The sequence below is a fragment of the Molothrus ater genome, chromosome 30 (assembly GCF_012460135.2).
Source record: "Molothrus ater isolate BHLD 08-10-18 breed brown headed cowbird chromosome 30, BPBGC_Mater_1.1, whole genome shotgun sequence".
NCBI classification, from domain to species: domain Eukaryota; kingdom Metazoa; phylum Chordata; class Aves; order Passeriformes; family Icteridae; genus Molothrus; species Molothrus ater.
Window position 1 is genome coordinate 2,485,484 of NC_050507.2, and position 17,424 is coordinate 2,502,907.

At 62.6% G+C, this 17,424-nt stretch overlaps 3 protein-coding genes across 3 annotated transcripts; 1 reads left to right on the forward strand and 2 right to left on the reverse strand.

The window, feature by feature from the left end:
* Positions 1 to 3,121: 3,121 nt before the first annotated feature.
* On the reverse strand, positions 3,122 to 9,174 carry BIN2 (bridging integrator 2). The gene is made up of 12 exons (XM_054517744.1): positions 9,097 to 9,174; positions 7,667 to 7,747; positions 7,499 to 7,553; positions 6,387 to 6,481; positions 6,199 to 6,294; positions 6,011 to 6,118; positions 5,839 to 5,924; positions 5,071 to 5,146; positions 4,742 to 4,824; positions 4,280 to 4,490; positions 3,593 to 4,021; positions 3,122 to 3,290 (listed from the first exon to the last, which is right to left on the reverse strand). Exons 1-12 carry the CDS (start codon positions 9,172 to 9,174, stop codon positions 3,183 to 3,185), a joined length of 1,506 nt encoding a protein of 501 aa, XP_054373719.1. The 3' UTR covers positions 3,122 to 3,182.
* Positions 9,175 to 10,612: 1,438 nt separating this feature from the next.
* Positions 10,613 to 12,459, forward strand: LOC118697262 (chymotrypsin-like elastase family member 1). Its single transcript, XM_036399810.1, has 8 exons — positions 10,613 to 10,652; positions 10,746 to 10,828; positions 10,923 to 11,023; positions 11,279 to 11,404; positions 11,489 to 11,625; positions 11,892 to 12,037; positions 12,118 to 12,267; positions 12,392 to 12,459. Exons 1-8 carry the CDS (start codon positions 10,613 to 10,615, stop codon positions 12,407 to 12,409), a joined length of 801 nt encoding a protein of 266 aa, XP_036255703.1. The 3' UTR covers positions 12,410 to 12,459.
* Positions 12,460 to 15,569: 3,110 nt separating this feature from the next.
* On the reverse strand, positions 15,570 to 17,416 carry CELA1 (chymotrypsin like elastase 1). The gene is made up of 8 exons (XM_036399811.1): positions 17,377 to 17,416; positions 17,201 to 17,283; positions 17,006 to 17,106; positions 16,625 to 16,750; positions 16,404 to 16,540; positions 15,992 to 16,137; positions 15,762 to 15,911; positions 15,570 to 15,637 (listed from the first exon to the last, which is right to left on the reverse strand). The coding sequence occupies exons 1-8, from the start codon at positions 17,414 to 17,416 to the stop codon at positions 15,620 to 15,622; spliced, it is 801 nt and encodes a 266-aa protein (XP_036255704.1). The 3' UTR covers positions 15,570 to 15,619.
* Positions 17,417 to 17,424: the final 8 nt, after the last annotated feature.

Genomic DNA, 17,424 nt, shown 5'->3' on the forward strand with positions numbered 1-17,424 from the left:
CAAAGCTGATTTTGCCTTAAAACCAGCTTTCCTTTACATTGAGTTTGCTTTAGACGTGATTTTGCTTTAAACACAGATTTGCATTACATCCAGAGCTGCTTTAATCCCAGCTTTGTTTTAAATTCGGTTTTGCTTTAAACCCAACTTTGAATGACACCAAGTTTTGCTTTGAACAGTTTTGTTTTCAATCCAGTTTTGCTTTAAGTCCGGTTTTGCTTTAACCCAGCCCCTCATGAAGCCCAGCTTTGCTGTGAGGCTCCCCCAGCAGAGCTCTCCGGGCCTTTCCCAAAGCCAACCTCGACCTTCCCACGGAGCAGCTGCTGCTCCCGGGCGGCTTCAGGGCAAAAACCGGGGTTAAATTCCCCAAAAGAAACTGGGCTTTAAGAGAACAGGAGGAACAGGCGCTGCTGGGTGGAACAGGGGCTGGGCTGAGCTTTGGGAAGGGTTTATTGAGAAGAGTTTGGCGTTGCCAGTGAGGAACACAAACCAGTTCTGGGCCCCAGCACCCCAAAAACGCAGCCCTGGGACCCCCACGCCTGAGGATGGGAATGCTGGGACTCACCAAAGGTTTAAGCCGGGTTTTATCTGAGGGAAGGGTTTGATTTCCATCAAACACGCGTGGTGCTGGAAGGGGAGATCCTCCTGCTCTCTCCGGGGCAGGGATGCTCCCCATGGATCCCTCCCTGCTCCCGCCTCGGGATCGTGGGAAGGAATCACCCAAACCCTGCGGGAGGGCCCCGGTGCTTCCCAAAACCCTCGGCATTTCTGGCGGTGCCAGGCCGGGATCCAGCCCGGAAAGGGGGGGCTGGAGCGACAGTGAATCATTCCCATCCCGATGCATTTCAATGTGTTCTTAAAGCCGGCTTGTGAAAAACCCTCATCTTCCTCATTCCTGCGCTCCGGCCGAGCGGCTCCAGAGCCGTTCCCAAGGGAAACCCTGCCCCGCTCGGCTGCTGCGATCCCAAAAACTCCTTCCAGGAGCGCCGGGGATGCAGCCGCCCATTCCCATCCGCATTCCCGTTCTCCATGCCTGGAGGACAGGAGGAACAAACCGTCCCTGCGGATTTTTAGGGGTGTTTGGGAGCACCTTTACAGCCCCCCTATCCCCATTCCCACTCCTGTTCCCAGTGCCTGGAGGACAGGAGGAGCAAACCAACCCTACAACGATTTTTTAGGGGTGCTTGGGAGCACTTTTACAGCCCCCCTATCCCCATCCCCATTCCCATTCTCGGTGCCTGGAGGACAGGAGGAGCAAACCATCCCTACAGATTTTTAGGGCTGCTCAGCAGGGCCTTTACAGCCCCCCCATTCCCGTTCTCAGTGCCTGGAGGACGAGAGGAGCAAACCAACCCTACAAGGATTTTTTAGGGGTGCTTGGGAGCACCTTTACAGCCCCTCCATTCCCATCCCCATTCCCATTCTCGGTGCCTGGAGGACGAGAGGAACAAACCGTCCCTACAGATTTTTAGGGCTGCTCAGCAGGGCCTTTACAGCCCCCCCATTCCCATCCCCATTCCCAGTGCCTGGAGGATGAGAGGAACAAACAGTCCCTACAGATTTTTATGGGTGCTTGGGAGCACTTTTACAGCCCCTCCATTCCCATCCCCATTCCCATTCCCAGTGCCTGGAGGACAGGAGGAACAAACTTTCCCTACAGATTTTTAGGGGTGCTTGGCAGCACTTTTACAGCCCCCCCCCATTCCCATCCCCATTCCTGTTCTTGGTGCCTGGAGGACAGGAGGAACAAACCGTCCCTACAGATTTTTAGGGGTTCTTGGCAGGGCCTTTACAGCTCCCCTATCCCCATTCCCATTCCCGTCCCAAGTGCCTGGAGGACAGGAGGAACAAACCATCCCTACAGAATTTTAGGGCTGCTCAGCAGGGCCTTTACAGCCCCCCCCTTCCCATCCCCATTCCCAGTGCCTGGAGGATGAGAGGAGCAAACCGTCCCTACAGATTTTTAGGGGTGTTTGGGAGCACCTTTACAGCTCCCCTATCCCCATTCCCATGCCCGTTCCCAGTGCCTGGAGAACAAGAGGAATAAACCGTCCCTACAACGATTTTTTAGGGGTGCTTGGGAGCACTTTTACAGCCCCCCCATTCCCATCCCCATTCCCATTCCCAGTGCCTGGAGGACAGGAGGAACAAACAGTCCCTACAGATTTTTAGGGCGGCTCGGCAGCGCCTTTCCAGCCCCTCCGTTCCCACTCCCGGCGGATGGAGGATGGGATCACCAAACCATCCCCCCCGGCTTCTTTTGGGGTGCTCCTCAGCCCCTTTACAGCCGCCCCGTCCCCTCCCCAGCGGGTGGAGGCCGGGATTTGCTGCTCGCCCTCGTTTCTTGTCCCTCACTTTGGGATGATCCCCTGGGACGGGCACTTTGCTCCCCCTGTTTCCCCCTCAGCTTTCCTGCCGGATTTCCTGCTTTCAGCCTCTCCCTGTGGCAGGATCCGGCCTTTTCCTCCCCTCCCACCCCAAATCCAGCTGGAAAACGCCCGGCCGAGCCCCGACATTCCGGCTTCACCCCGGACCGGCCGCACACCCCGTCCCTCACTGCAGGGCTGCGGTGCCGCCCTGGCCGGATCCCTGTGCCTGGGATTTGCCCCCTGAAGCCCCCCAGGGGTCGGGGATTTCGGGGGGAGGGACATCCCGGGATCCAGGTCCCTCTCCTGCAGCTCTTACCTGCCGGCACCATGTGCGGCTCCAGGTGAAGGCGTTGCCCAGGTGAAGGCGTTGCCCTTTTCCTACCTCACCTTTCCAGTTCGGCTGGAATGAGGATCAACCCCCAGGATCCCTCCCCCGTTTAACCCTTCGCTGGCTGCGGGACAAACCCATCATCCCGGAGATTGGGGGAATTCCGGATCACGGGAGGGGAAAATTGGGGTGTTTTGGGGGGTTTTTGGCATCACAGCGCATTTTCCGGGAGCTGGTGGAACAGGCTCGACGCCTTTTCTCCGAGTCACGGGTGTTGGAGCAGGGCAGGGAGTGACAACCCCCAACCTCCCCGCCCTACACTCCTCAGCCACCCCAAATCCGCCGGTGGGATCCCCCCGGACCCCTCCGCAATCCCAGATGGAGCTTTGGAATTTTTCCACCTTTTCCATCTTTATTTCGGACGGGATGGGGGCTGGGAAATACTTTCTGGGGAATGAATTTGGGGAAGAAGCCGCATTTCCCTGGGATCAGAGGGCGCTGAGGAACTCGGGGGGATCCTGGGGGGGGTCTGCAGCACCTGAGGGGTCCCGGCTCGTGTCCTGGCTCGTGTCCTGCTTCGGTGTCCCGGAACAGCCCTGGGAGAGACACGGGGGTGACACTGGCACCTCGTGGTTCGGTTGAATCCCACCCAAAAGGGACCGAGCCCCCCGCCCGTGGCACCCGCCTGGGTTGGGGGTCCAGGGAGGCTCCGGCCGTGCCCGGAGCCGGGGGAGGGGCAGGTCCGGCCCCACCTGCGGCACAGGGTGTCCCAGGGGCTGGCTTTGTCCCCGGGGCCAGCCCCGTGTCCCCACATCCCTCCCGGGTGTCCCCAGCCCGGAATCCCCCCTCGCTCCCACCCCGGCGTCCCCCAGAACTTTCCCACCTGAGTTTTGCGCACCTCTGGCTCGACATCCGCCGCCTCCGCGCTGTCCCCGGTGTCCCCGCGCTGTCCCCGCTCACCGCCGAGCTGGCACGGCTCCCGGGGAGCGGCCGCGGGGCTGGGGGCACGGCAGGGGACAGCTGCGGTGGGGGACGGCGACACCGCGGGCCGCGCCCGACCCTCCGCGCTGGTGGCCGTGCTGTCCCCTGCCGTGCCCGCGGCTGTCCCCGCCGCTGCTGACAAGGTGCCAGCGGCCTGGGCGATGGCCTCGGATAAAATCAGTGACGCCAGCGAGGTGGCGATGCCCTCGGGGCCCCCCCGCGCCCCGCTGTCACCCCCCGGCTCCGCGGCTGTCGCCGACGGCTCCTGACCAGGGGACAGAGGGTCGGGGTCGGAGATGGGCTCCGGGGGGTCCTCGCTGGACACCGACCCTGTCACCGCTGTCGCCTGCTCCGGGGGCTCCTCGCTGGACACCGACCCTGTCACCGCTGTCGCCTGCTCCGGGGGCTCCTCGCTGGACACCGACCCTGTCACCGCTGTCGCCTGCTCCGGGGGCTCCTCGCTGGACACCGACCCTGTCACCGCTGTCGCCTGCTCCGGGGGCTCCTCGCTGGACACCGACCCTGTCGCCGCTGTCGCCTGCTCCGGGGGCTCGCTGTCGCGGCCGGGGCCGGGCTCCGCGCTCTCCTCGCTGGACACCGAGGCCAGGGAGCCCCCGCTGGCGGGCGAAGCCGGGGGGGGCCCGGGGGACACAGCCCCCAGCTCGGCGGGGGTGGCGGTGTCGGTGTCGGTGGCGGCGCTGCCCCCGCCGGGGGACCCCGGTGTCACCTCCGCGTCCAGCACGGGGGCCTTGTCCGGGCAGGGGAACATGGCCGGGGGGCTCACGGGCGCCGAGATGACCAGAGAGCGGCGATTGCTGGAGGGGGATAGAAGGGTTCAGCTTGGGGCTCCTCCTTGGGGTGTCACCATCCCAGCTTGCGGGGGGCCCTTCCCCAGCCAGCAGGACCCCGATAATTCCCCAGGCCCACAAGAAGCACCTTCAGCCCATCTTTGGCAGACGCCCGCCCACCCCAGGACTGTGGGACCGGAGCCTCCATCACATTTTTGGGGCTGGGGGGCAAAATGTCCCCTCAAGCTCCGCTGTCCCCTCATCTCCCCGGGTGTTACCTGGGGACACCTTTGATGATGAACACCTTGCTCGAGTGCTGCTTCTCCAGTTTGCTCATCACCTCGTACAGGTCCCGGTTCAGCTGGGGAGGGGGGACACAGAAACACTTCAGGGGGCCCCCCAGATGCCCCCCATCATCCGGGGGCTCAGCAGGGCCCCCAACACCTGGGGACACCCCAAACACCCTCGGGCTGCTCTGAATGAATGAAATGAAGAGCAAGGACTCTGGGGAACAGCACCGGCATGGACACCTGGGACACCTGGGGACACCTGGGGACACCTGAGGATGCCGGGGGGCGGGTGAGGTGTTTTGGGGTGCCGTCCCCACCTTGCTCATCTCCTTGTAGAAGACGTCACGGAGGTTGGAGATGTTCTGGAAAACGGTGACGTAACAGGCGAGGCGGCTGCGGGGGACAGGGAGGGGTCTGGGCGTGCCCCACGATGTCCCACCGAGGGGACACCAGGGGGGACACCGGAGGGGTCGGGGGTGCTCAGCCACCTCCCACCCGTCCCTCCCCCTGAGTCCCCAACTCCGTGGGCCCCTCACGGAACGGGAATGTCCCCTCAGGGCCACCCCATGGGTGCCGCGGAGCTGCCACCTCCCACTGTCGCAGGGCCCCGTGGCCGATGTCCCCCCAGGACCCCCGATGTGTCCCCAGGGTGGACCTTGAGGAGAGACCCACGCAAGTCCTTCCCTGCATGGGGGGACCTCACCCACATGATGGCACCCATGCCCAGCCCGTGTCCCCCAGCCCTGCCATGTCCCCCGACCCCACAATGTCCCCCCAGCCCTGCCATGTCCCCCAGCACCACGATGTCCCCGGTCCCACGATGTCCCCCCACCCCTGCCATGTCCCCCTGCTCCTGCCATGTCCCCCAGCCCCACGATGTCCCCCCAGCCCCACGATGTCCCCCACCCCCTGGTCTGTGATGTTCCCAAGCCCTTGTGGTGTCCCCCAGCCCCATGATATCCCCACCCTGACACCCCCCACGGTGACCTCCATCCCCGTGATGTCCCCAAATCCCTGCAGTGTCCCCCAGCCCCCCGCACGTCCCCGAGCCCCCGCGGTGTCCCCAGGCCTGTGACAGCCCGTACCTGCCGTACAGGACCGGCAGCTCCTCCCGCAGGTCCCTGTTCAGCTCCTCGAACACCGCCTGGGCTCTATTGAACTCCTCCTCGGCCTGCCGGGAGGGACGGGGGGGTCGCGGCTTTGTCCCCACGGCCGGGGCACTGTCCCCACACGGGGGCTGTGCTGGGGGGTCCCAACCTTGGCGATTTTGGCCTCGTCCTTTTTCTTGGCGCTCTGAAGAGCCTCCAGGTGGTGCCGGGCGCTGTCGTAGTCCACGAGCTTTCGGCCCCGCTTGGCGATGCGCTCCTGGGGTGGGGGGACAGGTGAGCCAGGACCCCCCCGTGCTCCCCCTGTCCCCAACCCCGCCCGACCGCCCAGGGAGGCACCTTAAAGTCCCCGAACTGAGCCAGGTAATTCTCCATGAGCCGCAGGGCTTGGTCGGCCAACTTCGCCTCGTAGTCCTCCCACAGGAGGTCATTGCTCTGGGGGGACAGGGACAGGGACAGCAGTGACAGCCGGGACCCTCCAACCCCCCCAGGCTTCAAGGGGACCCTTGGGGACACCCGGGGCTCACTTCAGCGATGGCGCGGAGCTCCTCGTGCCCGTCCCACTCAGGGCTGTAAATCTCCTGCAGCGTCTCGGCCACTCTGCGGGAGCTCTCGTGCATCACTGCGGGCACAGACACCCGGCACGATCGTTATCATTGTCATGATCATTATCACTATCATTATTATTATCATTGTAATTGTCATAATTATAATAATCATTATCGTTATTATTATCATTATAATTATCATTGTCATTATTATTATAGCTATCATTATCATTCTCACTATCACTATCATGATCAGGATCAGTTATCATTGTCATTATCATTATCACTATCACTATCACGATCACGATCATTATCATTGTCATTATCATTTATTCCTGATCGTTATTAATTTATTCACTGCTGTCTGTTGTTTATTAGCCCAGGTGTGTTATTTAAAATTATTTATTGTCTCTATTATCCCATATATATATACAATATATAACATATGTATTATCTGGTTTTCTATTTAATATCTTGTACATAATATATATCTCATATATATTCATTATCTATTATCCCACATACAGTTTTTATTATTATTATTTTATTAATAGTATTACCGATATTAATTATTATATTATATTATGTTATATTATATTATCATTTAATATTATTGATATTAAACCTATATATTATTACTAATAATATCATTATTTTATCTTTAATATCTTTTTAATAGCTGTTACTTATATATCTTCATTATCTCTCTATTATTTTTATCTCTCTATTATCTCTCTATTATTTTATCTCTTTATTATCTCATATGCATTTAATAGATAATGAGATATAAAAATATATATTGCATATGTCATATGTGTAAGACATATATATCTCATCTATATTATATTATCTATTATCCCACGTATAGTATTTTATTAACTATTTTCTCTTTATTATCCATTCATAGTTTACAATCTATTTATTCTCAGTATTTATTTTTATTTATTCTTTCTTTTGATTTGATGCTGATTTTTAATGCTCAATCTATTTATTGTAGCATGATTTATTTCCTCTGCTATTCCTGATTTATTATCCCGGCTCCGCCCCGAGTCCCTCCCTGTTCCCGGGGCCATCCCGGATGGGTTCCTCACCTCTCACGGCTCCCACGAACCCCTTGAGCTCCTTGTAGAGTTTGTGACCCTCGTTCTGCAAAACGCGGCGGCGAGGGGGGAGGTCAGGGCTGTCCGCGGGGACAGGGACCCCCGGGGGTGTCCCCAATGTCCCCGGTGTCCCCGGTGTCCCCAATGTCCCCCTGTCACCTGCTGCAGCTGGAAGTTGTAGGCGCTCTGCTCGAACTGCTCATCTTTGGTTTCCACCGTTTTGCCCAATTTTTGCAAAACCTGTGATGGAGAGAGAGGGGAAGAGGCCCCCACCACACCCCAAAGGCACCGGGCTGCGCCCCCCAGGCCCCCCAAAACCCCCCTGAGGAGCTGCCGAGGAGCCAGCGGGGCAGGATTGATGTGGAAATGCAAAATTTCACTGCATCCCTCTGTGCTTTTCTTTCTTTCAGGAAAACGGTGAATTTTTGGGTGCCAATCTACCTCCCACCCTAAACCCTGTGGGTGCAGCTCTGTGCAGCCCAAAACACCCCAAGCCCCGGCTGTGGGACACAGGGGATACCATGAGGAGGATGAGGAGGATGAAGCAGAGCTGAGAGGCTGCTCTGGGTGGGAGAGATTTGGGGTGTCCAGGCTGAATCTCCTGGGAAGAGGCTGAGTCTGGACTGGGGCAGCTTTGGGGTGCCCAGGAAGAGACTGAGCTCCCCTGGGAAGAGGCTGGGGCCAGGCATGAAGGGGTTTTGGGGTGCCCAGGAAGAGGGTGACCCTCTGGAAAATGACTGAAGCCAGATGAGGAGAAATTCGAGGTGTCCAGGAAGAGGCTGAACCCCCCAGGAAGAGCCTGGGCCAGGCAGGAGGGACTTTTTGGGTGCCCACAAACAGCTTGAACCCCACAGGAAGGGGCCAGGGCTGGGAGCAGTGAGCTTTGGAGTGTCCAGGAAGAGGCTGGGGCTGGGTCAGAGGGAGATTTGGGATGTCCAGGAAGAGATTGGGCCCCCTGGGAAGAGGCCAGGACCGGCTGGGAGGGAGATTTGCAGCGTGCAGGAAGCAGCCAGAGCCTGGCCTGGGATGATTGAGCCGTGGGAAAGCCAAATTTAGCACCGAGCCCCAGCCAGGAAACCCGGGAGGGTGAGGGTTTGAAAGGGGTCCTTGTGTCACCCCAAAAGGGGAGTCACAGCTACTTTTAGGGGAGAGGAAAGGAAAGAGGCTCCCCCAAAGCAGTGAGAATCGCCCCGCTCGTGCCGTTTCCGCAGCCCTTCCCCCTCGTTTCCTGGGACCTGGCTCCTGGGACCCCCGGCCACGCTGGGTCCTGCTGGGCACCCCCAGTGCCAGCCAGCCCAGGCACCCCGTGCCACCACCCCGCAGCCCCCCCATAACCCCCACAAAGGTGTTTTGGGTGGAGAACCCCCCACCACTGGAGAAGCCAAAGTGTCTTGGGGAGCTTTGGGAGATGCCATTCCCCAAACCCTTGGAGCAGCAATGACATTGACCCAGAAACCCCCAAATTCTCACCCTGTGAGCACCCAGAGGTGCTGAGCTGTGCCATTTGGGCCACCCCGGGAGCGCTGAGGGGGGAGAGAAGGACAAACCCAGTCACAGGTGGGGTGTGGGGGTGGGTGGCACCTCCGTACCTTCTCCTGGGCGCGGCTGAAGCGCTTCTGGACCTGCCTGGCGAAGAGCCCGGCGCTGCCACTCCTGCCCTCGGCCATGGCCCCAGCACGGCCCCGGCACGGCCCCGCAGCGGCCGTTGGAGGCTTCTGAGGGAGGAAGTTGGAGGCGAGGCCAGGCAGCATCCGCTGCGCGCCCCGGAACCCCCAAACCCCAAAAAGGCTCTCCTGGAACCCGGCCAGGCCACAGGGCTGGGGGGCCATGGAGGATCCAGCTGGGAGGGACACACAAAGGATCATGGAGGCAGCTCCTGGCCCCGTGCAGGACAACTCCTAATGGTCACTGATGGCAAAACCCCAAAGTTCAAGGCTGTCAAAAGGTCCCTGACCTCTCGGGTCGTGGAATCACCAGAGGTGGAAGGGACACACAAGGATGATAAAGGAAAACTGTTGGTTCTGCAAAGGACAACCCCAAAGATCCCCAAAATCCAGGAGTGTTGTCCAGGTGCTCCCAGAGGTCCAGACCCGTGGAATCATGGATATTCTGAGGTGGAAAAGACCCTCTGGGAAGAAGGAACTGTGGAATATCTGGAGTTGGATAGGACACAAGTTTTGTGTCTAACACAGGACGATACCAAAAATCTCAGTAATCCACAAATGCCACTTTTTTAGCCCAAAAATGAGTGTACAGCCCGTTGTGCCACAGCTGGGGGATCAGCTTTGCCTTGGGGTGTCCCTGTGTGGGGCGGAGCCGTTGCCGCTGTCCCTCACTCTGTGCCCTTGGTGCTGATAGAACAAACATGGGATTACTGGGAATTGTGTTCCTGGGAAGTTTCGTGTTTTCCTTGGAAATAAATGCAGAACTGCAGCAGGTGCTTTTTATTCCCAACACTTTTTTGGACCTGGTTGACCCCATGAGCCTCGTGATCCCAAATGCTGAGGCCTGTGCCTCAAGGGCCAATGGTCCTCACCAAAACAATCTCCATTTGGAGTTCAAGGGGTAAAACATGGCAGAGCTTTGGCCAAAATCCCAGGGTTTATTTCAAACCTATCTCTGCTTCCTCCTGCCCCAGCCTCAGGCCCCAGGGAGCCCCGGCCCTGCTCCAGCGCTGGCTGTGCCGGGGGCTTGGGGAGGGGCTGACGGTCGTGCCCCGTTTGTGCCTCGATTTCCCCATCCCGGCGCCGATGTGGCTCCATCCAGGGGTTGGATCGAGCCCCTGGGCGCCGTGGCACGAACCGAGGCCGGGCAGAGCTGCAGCCAAGGCCTCCTGGGGCTGAGAGCGGGAGCCAGCGGTGACGCGGCTCGGGGACACGGGCACAGGAGGCGGCAGCGCAGGGCAGCGTCTCCCTGGGCTGCAGCGCCGAGGGGGGCTCGGGGTGTCCCTGGGCTGCCTGGGGACCGAGTGTTCTTTGGCACAGGGGCCAAGGCCGCTCGGCGGGGCCGCGGCACCTGCTGCCCTTCCCGCGCCGCCTCCCGCCGCCCCGTTAAAGCGCCCGCGGGGCCGGCGCTCGGTCCCACCGCGGACAGCGCTCCACCATGATGCTGCAGCTCGTGCTCCTCGCCGCGCTCGCCCTGTGCGGTGAGTCCCGCCCGGAGCCTTGGGCCTCGGCACCCCCGAAAGCCCCCTGGAGCAAGCCCGGGGGGACTCACGCCCACGTGCCTCTGTCCCCAGGGCGCTGCTCCGAGCTGGATCTCGATGGCATGCAGCGGGTGGTCGGCGGCAGCGAGGCGCGCTCGCACTCCTGGCCCTCCCAGGTGCGTCCTGCCCGCGTCCCACGGCCGGGCCCGGGGCTCTGCCCGCGCCGCGACCCCGCGCTCAGCCCCGGGCCGTGTCTCGCCCCCTCCCCAGATCTCCCTGCAGTATTACTCCGGGGGAGGCTGGCACCACACCTGCGGGGGCTCCCTCATCCACAGGAACTGGGTGATGACCGCCGCCCACTGCGTCAACAAGTGAGCGCCCCGGGGACCCCTCCTTCCCCTCGCCAAACCTCCTTTCCCCCCAAAACCCTTCCAAGCAGAAATTCTGGCTGCCTCAAGCCCCAGAGCAGCCGCCCTTGGAGCGCTTTTGGCCTCCTCCTTTTTGGCAGGGCCTCCGCAGCGCTTCTCCGGGAGCGCCCCGTTCCCGCTCGGAGCCTCCCGGAGCAGCTCCCGCTCGGGCTGCGCGGAGCCCGGCGCTGACGGAGCGTGTTTGCACCTTGCCGCCAGTAACCTGCAATACCGTGTGGTGGCCGGCGAGCACAACCTCAACATGAACGACGGCACCGAGCAGGTCTTCAGCGTCAGCAGGATCATCGTCCACCCCTACTACAACGCCAACAACGTGGCCGGAGGGTAACGCTGGCGGAACGGGCACTCGGGGGGAGCCCGGCCGGCGTTTGGGGGGTCCTTGTAACATCCTCTCCCTCCCGCCGGCAGCTACGACATCGCCCTGTTCCGCCTGAGCAGCTCCGCCACCCTGAACAGCGCCGTGCAGCTGGCGGTGCTGCCCCAGGAGGGCACCATCCTGCCCAACAACTACCCCTGCTACATCACGGGCTGGGGCCTGACCCGCAGTGAGTGACGGGCTGCCCCCGACCCCAATTGCCCCGGCACCGGCCACCGCCGGCAGCCGCGGCAGCGCCCGCAGCCCGGCACGGCCCCGGCAGGCTCCGCTCGGGGCTGCGCTGGGGGCTCGCAGGTGCCCAGCGCCGGCCGGGGCCGTGCCGAGCCTCGGGGGCACGGGCGGGGCCGGAGGGGCTGCGCGGGGGCCGCGGGCTCGGCTTTGGCCGGGCCGTTCCGGCGGCTCCGAGGCGGCGCTGACCCGCCCCGCTCCCCGCAGCCAACGGGCAGCTGTCCAGCGTCCTGCTCCAGGCCCAGCTGCCCGTCGTGGACTACCAGATCTGCTCCAGCGCGTCCTACTGGGGCTCCACCGTCAAGAACACCATGGTGTGCGCCGGCGGCGACGGCGTGCGCTCCGGCTGCCAGGTGCGCCCGCGGCCCCCGCGCTGCCCCCGCCGCCCCCGGCGCGCCCGCAGCCCCGGCTCACGCCGCTCCTCGCTCCGCAGGGCGATTCCGGCGGTCCCCTGCACTGCGCCGTCAACGGGCAGTACCAGGTGCACGGCGTCACCAGCTTCGTGTCCAGCCAGGGCTGCAACGTCCTCCGCAAACCCACCGTGTTCACCCGCGTCTCCGCCTACATCTCCTGGATCAACAGCGTAAGGCGGCCGGGCCGGGCCGGGCCGGGCCGGGCCGGGCTCAGCCCCGGCGCTCTCGGGGCACCGCTGCGCCCGCCCCGGCCCCGGCCCCGCGCGGCTCAGCCCGGCCCTTCCTCCCTTCCAGGTCATCGCCCAGAACTGAGCCCGGCGGGACAAGCGCTCGCTGCCCCCCGCCCATGGACATCCCCTCACTGCCCCGCGCCGCGCTCCGGGCTTCCCGCCCCCGAGCCGGCCTCAATAAAATCTCCCCTCCCGTCTCTGAGCCTCCGCGCTGCCTTTGCTCGCGTCCGCCCATCCTTCCTCCTCCGGCCCGCCATCCTCCTCCTCCCCCAGCTCCCGCACCGGCCCTTCCCCGCCTCCTCCTCTTCCTCGCTCCTCAGGGAAGAGCCCTGCGGAGCAGGAGCTGCCTCCGAGCTCTCGGGGCAGCCCCAGCCTCTGTGCGATGCTGGAAAAGGGGCAAACGCTGCAAAGCCCCTTCCTGGCCTCCAAGGCCATCGCTCCCTGGCATTGCGGGGGCACACGGAGCGTTCGGGGCAATCCCATCGGCATCTCCCCTGACTCTTGCTCTATTTCTCTTCCCCAAATTCCCTCCTTGGCCACGAGAGGTGTCGGATTCGGGGACTGCTGCCACCCCCTCGTCCCTCAGCTGCGTCCTGGGGCTGTGCCACAACCCCCAGCCTGGGGACACACCACCAGCACCACCGTGCCCCAAACACCCGCCTTACACCCAAACAGACACTGCTGGGTGGATCCAGCAGCCGCTGGGAGTTCCCCCAGCCCTGGGTCGTGTCCTGCTGAACAAAACACCCACGAGTGACAAGAGGGCTCTCCCAGCCCTGGGAGGCCACGGGAGCAGTGGCTGTGCCCGGCCCTGCTGAAGCCCCCGAGGGCTGCGTCCAGTTCTGCCCCTCCCAGAAAGGAAAACACCGAGGGGCTGGAGCGTGTTCAGAGAAGGGAACAGAGCTGGGAAGGGGCTGGAGCAGCTGAAGGAGCTGGGAAAGGGGCTCAGCCTGGGCAAAAGGAGGCTCAGGAGGGACCTTCTGGCTCTGCACAACTCCTGACAGGAGGGGACAGCCCGGGGAGGGGTCGGCCTGTGCTCCCAGGGAACAGGGACAGGACGGGAGGGAAGAGTCTCAAGCTGTGCCACAAGAGGCTCAGGTTGGACATCAGGAGATGGACACAGTCCCTCCCTTGGCTGGCTGTGATCCCAGCCCTGGTTTCCCATGGCAGTCCCAGGTGTCCCATTCCACAAAGCCATCGAGTCCCTGTGCAGTGACACCGGCCCAGCCCCAGCCCAGCCCCAGCTGGTGCCTCTGAGGAGGAACCCTCAGGTTTATCCCCTCACAGTCCAAGTGTGCGGTGGGAAAAGCCCTCCCAGATCATCGAGCCCAAGCTGTGCCCAATCCCCACTTTGTCCCCGGCCCAGACCCCTGAGTGCCACATCCAGTCCTTCCTTGGACATCTCCAGGGATGGGCACCTCAAACCTCCCTGGGCAGCCACTTCCAATGGCCAACCACCCTGTCTGTGTGTCTTAGGTGGCAAGATGTGGCTGGGGATGTGTATTTTATTATCATCTTCTAGAGGTGGGGTAGGTCTCTTCTGTTCATTGGGCAGCTTTCTTTATCTCTGCCACAACCAATCCTCCCTCCAGGAGATATCTTCTGTTAATGGGCATTAATTATTATCTGTTCATGGGCCATAGATTTTTAATTATCTTCTGTTCGTGGGCCAATGAGTGTCCCTGCATGGCTGATAAAGTTCCATCATCCCATGGGGAGATGCTCCGCCCAGGGGAGGAGCCAAGCATTCCTACCTGGATACAATCTGAGATTTCAAACATTCCTGCCTGGGTACAATCTGAGCCTGGGACAGCACAGCAGCCTTTGCCCACTGCATTCCCAGAGGAGCAGCTTTCTGCTGCCCTGCATTGCCAGAGGGAGCCCAGGCCCATCTCCAGCAGCCCTGGAGCTGCAGAGGAAAACTCCCCCCTTGTGCAGGATCCCTGCTCCAGCAGAACCACAGCTGGCACTGCAGGAGGGCTGAGCCCCCATGGGATGGGGCTGTGCCACCCCCCTGACACACAGGGGGTCAGGGCATGTTCTCACTCTGATTGTTGTTTCAATTATTGCTTTTAAATTTTTTTAAAATTTTCCCTAATAAAGAACTGTTATTCCTATTCTCAAATCTTTGCCTGAGAGCCCCTTAATTTCAAAATTATAATAATTCAGAAAGAGGGGTTTACATTTTCCATTTCAAGGGAGGCCCTTGCCATCCTTAGCAGACACATGTCTTTTCAAACCAAGACACCATGAAGAAATTCCTCCTGATGTCCAACCTGAGCCTCTTGTGGCACAGCTTGAGACTCTTCCCTCCCGTCCTGTCCCTGTTCCCTGGGAGCACAGGCCGACCCCTCCCCGGGCTGTCCCCTCCTGTCAGGAGTTGTGCAGAGCCAGAAGGTCCCTCCTGAGCCTCCTTTTGCCCAGGCTGAGCCCCTTTCCCAGCTCCTTCAGCTGCTCCAGCCCCACCCCAGCTCTGTTCCCTTCTCTGAACACGCTCCAGCCCCTCGGTGTTTTTCTTGCTGGGAGGGGCAGAACTGGACGCAGCCCTCGGGGGCTTCAGCAGGGCCGGGCACAGCCACTGCTCCCGTGGCCTCCCAGGGCTGGGAGAGCCCTCTTGTCACTCGTGGGTGTTTTGTCCAGCAGGACACGACCCAGGGCTGGGGGAACTCCCAGCGGCTGCTGGATCCACCCAGCAGTGTCTGTTTGGGTGTAAGGCGGGCGTTTGGGGCACAGTGGTGCTGGTGGTGTGTCCCCAGGCTGGGGGTTGTGGCACAGCCCCAGGACGCAGCTGAGGGACGAGGGGGTGGCAGCAGTCCCCGAATCCGACACCTCTCGTGGCCAAGGAGGGAATTTGGGGAAGAGAAATAGAGCAAGAGTCAGGGGAGATGCCGATGGGATTGCCCTGAACGCTCCGTGTGCCCCCGCAATGCCAGGGAGCGATGGCCTTGGAGGCCAGGAAGGGGCTTTGCAGCGTTTGCCCCTTTTCCAGCATCGCACAGAGGCTGGGGCTGCCCCGAGAGCTCGGAGGCAGCTCCTGCTCCGCAGGGCTCTTCCCTGAGGAGCGAGGAAGAGGAGGAGGCGGGGAAGGGCCGGTGCGGGAGCTGGGGGAGGAGGAGGATGGCGGGCCGGAGGAGGAAGGATGGGCGGACGCGAGCAAAGGCAGCGCGGAGGCTCAGAGACGGGAGGAGAGATTTTATTGAGGCCGGCTCGGGGGCGGGAAGCCCGGAGCGCGGCGCGGGGCAGTGAGGGGATGTCCATGGGCGGGGGGCAGCGAGCGCTTGTCCCGCCGGGCTCAGTTCTGGGCGATGACCTGGAAGGGAGGAAGGGCCGGGCTGAGCCGCGCGGGGCCGGGGCCGGGGCGGGCGCAGCGATGCCCCGAGAGCGCCGGGGCTGAGCCCGGCCCGGCCCGGCCCGGCCCGGCCCGGCCGCCTTACGCTGTTGATCCAGGAGATGTAGGCGGAGACGCGGGTGAACACGGTGGGTTTGCGGAGGACGTTGCAGCCCTGGCTGGACACGAAGCTGGTGACGCCGTGCACCTGGTACTGCCCGTTGACGGCGCAGTGCAGGGGACCGCCGGAATCGCCCTGCGGAGCGAGGAGCGGCGTGAGCCGGGGCTGCGGGCGCGCCGGGGGCGGCGGGGGCAGCGCGGGGGCCGCGGGCGCACCTGGCAGCCGGAGCGCACGCCGTCGCCGCCGGCGCACACCATGGTGTTCTTGACGGTGGAGCCCCAGTAGGACGCGCTGGAGCAGATCTGGTAGTCCACGACGGGCAGCTGGGCCTGGAGCAGGACGCTGGACAGCTGCCCGTTGGCTGCGGGGAGCGGGGCGGGTCAGCGCCGCCTCGGAGCCGCCGGAACGGCCCGGCCAAAGCCGAGCCCGCGGCCCCCGCGCAGCCCCTCCGGCCCCGCCCGTGCCCCCGAGGCTCGGCACGGCCCCGGCCGGCGCTGGGCACCTGCGAGCCCCCAGCGCAGCCCCGAGCGGAGCCTGCCGGGGCCGTGCCGGGCTGCGGGCGCTGCCGCGGCTGCCGGCGGTGGCCGGTGCCGGGGCAATTGGGGTCGGGGGCAGCCCGTCACTCACTGCGGGTCAGGCCCCAGCCCGTGATGTAGCAGGGGTAGTTGTTGGGCAGGATGGTGCCCTCCTGGGGCAGCACCGCCAGCTGCACGGCGCTGTTCAGGGTGGCGGAGCTGCTCAGGCGGAACAGGGCGATGTCGTAGCTGCCGGCGGGAGGGAGAGGATGTTACAAGGATCCCCCAAACGCCGGCCGGGCTCCCCCCGAGTGCCCGTTCCGCCAGCGTTACCCTCCGGCCACGTTGTTGGCGTTGTAGTAGGGGTGGACGATGATCCTGCTGACGCTGAAGACCTGCTCGGTGCCGTCGTTCATGTTGAGGTTGTGCTCGCCGGCCACCACACGGTATTGCAGGTTACTGGCGGCAAGGTGCAAACACGCTCCGTCAGCGCCGGGCTCCGCGCAGCCCGAGCGGGAGCTGCTCCGGGAGGCTCCGAGCGGGAACGGGGCGCTCCCGGAGAAGCGCTGCGGAGGCCCTGCCAAAAAGGAGGAGGCCAAAAGCGCTCCAAGGGCGGCTGCTCTGGGGCTTGAGGCAGCCAGAATTTCTGCTTGGAAGGGTTTTGGGGGGAAAGGAGGTTTGGCGAGGGGAAGGAGGGGTCCCCGGGGCGCTCACTTGTTGACGCAGTGGGCGGCGGTCATCACCCAGTTCCTGTGGATGAGGGAGCCCCCGCAGGTGTGGTGCCAGCCTCCCCCGGAGTAATACTGCAGGGAGATCTGGGGAGGGGGCGAGACACGGCCCGGGGCTGAGCGCGGGGTCGCGGCGCGGGCAGAGCCCCGGGCCCGGCCGTGGGACGCGGGCAGGACGCACCTGGGAGGGCCAGGAGTGCGAGCGCGCCTCGCTGCCGCCGACCACCCGCTGCATGCCATCGAGATCCAGCTCGGAGCAGCGCCCTGGGGACAGAGGCACGTGGGCGTGAGTCCCCCCGGGCTTGCTCCAGGGGGCTTTCGGGGGTGCCGAGGCCCAAGGCTCCCGGCGGGACTCACCGCACAGGGCGAGCGCGGCGAGGAGCACGAGCTGCAGCATCATGGTGG

Bases quoted from the DNA above. Each gene is read 5' to 3' on its own strand.
- BIN2 (XM_054517744.1), bottom strand. From the start codon at position 9,174: ATGGCCGAGGGCAGGAGTGGCAGCGCCGGGCTCTTCGCCAGGCAGGTC. The intron at 7,554-7,666 runs GTGACAGGGGGA...CGCGTTTTGCAG, and splicing joins ACAACTTCCAGCTGCAGCAG to AACGAGGGTCACAAACTCTA. The intron at 6,119-6,198 runs GTGCCTCCCTGG...CCCCCACCCCAG, and splicing joins CTCAGTTCGGGGACTTTAAG to GAGCGCATCGCCAAGCGGGG.
- LOC118697262 (XM_036399810.1), top strand. From the start codon at position 10,613: ATGCTGCAGCTCGTGCTCCTCGCCGCGCTCGCCCTGTGCG. The intron at 10,829-10,922 runs GTGCGTCCTGCC...CCCCCTCCCCAG, and splicing joins CGCACTCCTGGCCCTCCCAG to ATCTCCCTGCAGTATTACTC. The intron at 12,038-12,117 runs GTGCGCCCGCGG...CTCGCTCCGCAG, and splicing joins GCGTGCGCTCCGGCTGCCAG to GGCGATTCCGGCGGTCCCCT.
- CELA1 (XM_036399811.1), bottom strand. From the start codon at position 17,416: ATGCTGCAGCTCGTGCTCCTCGCCGCGCTCGCCCTGTGCG. The intron at 17,284-17,376 runs GTGAGTCCCGCC...CTCTGTCCCCAG, and splicing joins CGCCGCGCTCGCCCTGTGCG to GGCGCTGCTCCGAGCTGGAT. The intron at 17,107-17,200 runs GTGCGTCCTGCC...CCCCCTCCCCAG, and splicing joins CGCACTCCTGGCCCTCCCAG to ATCTCCCTGCAGTATTACTC.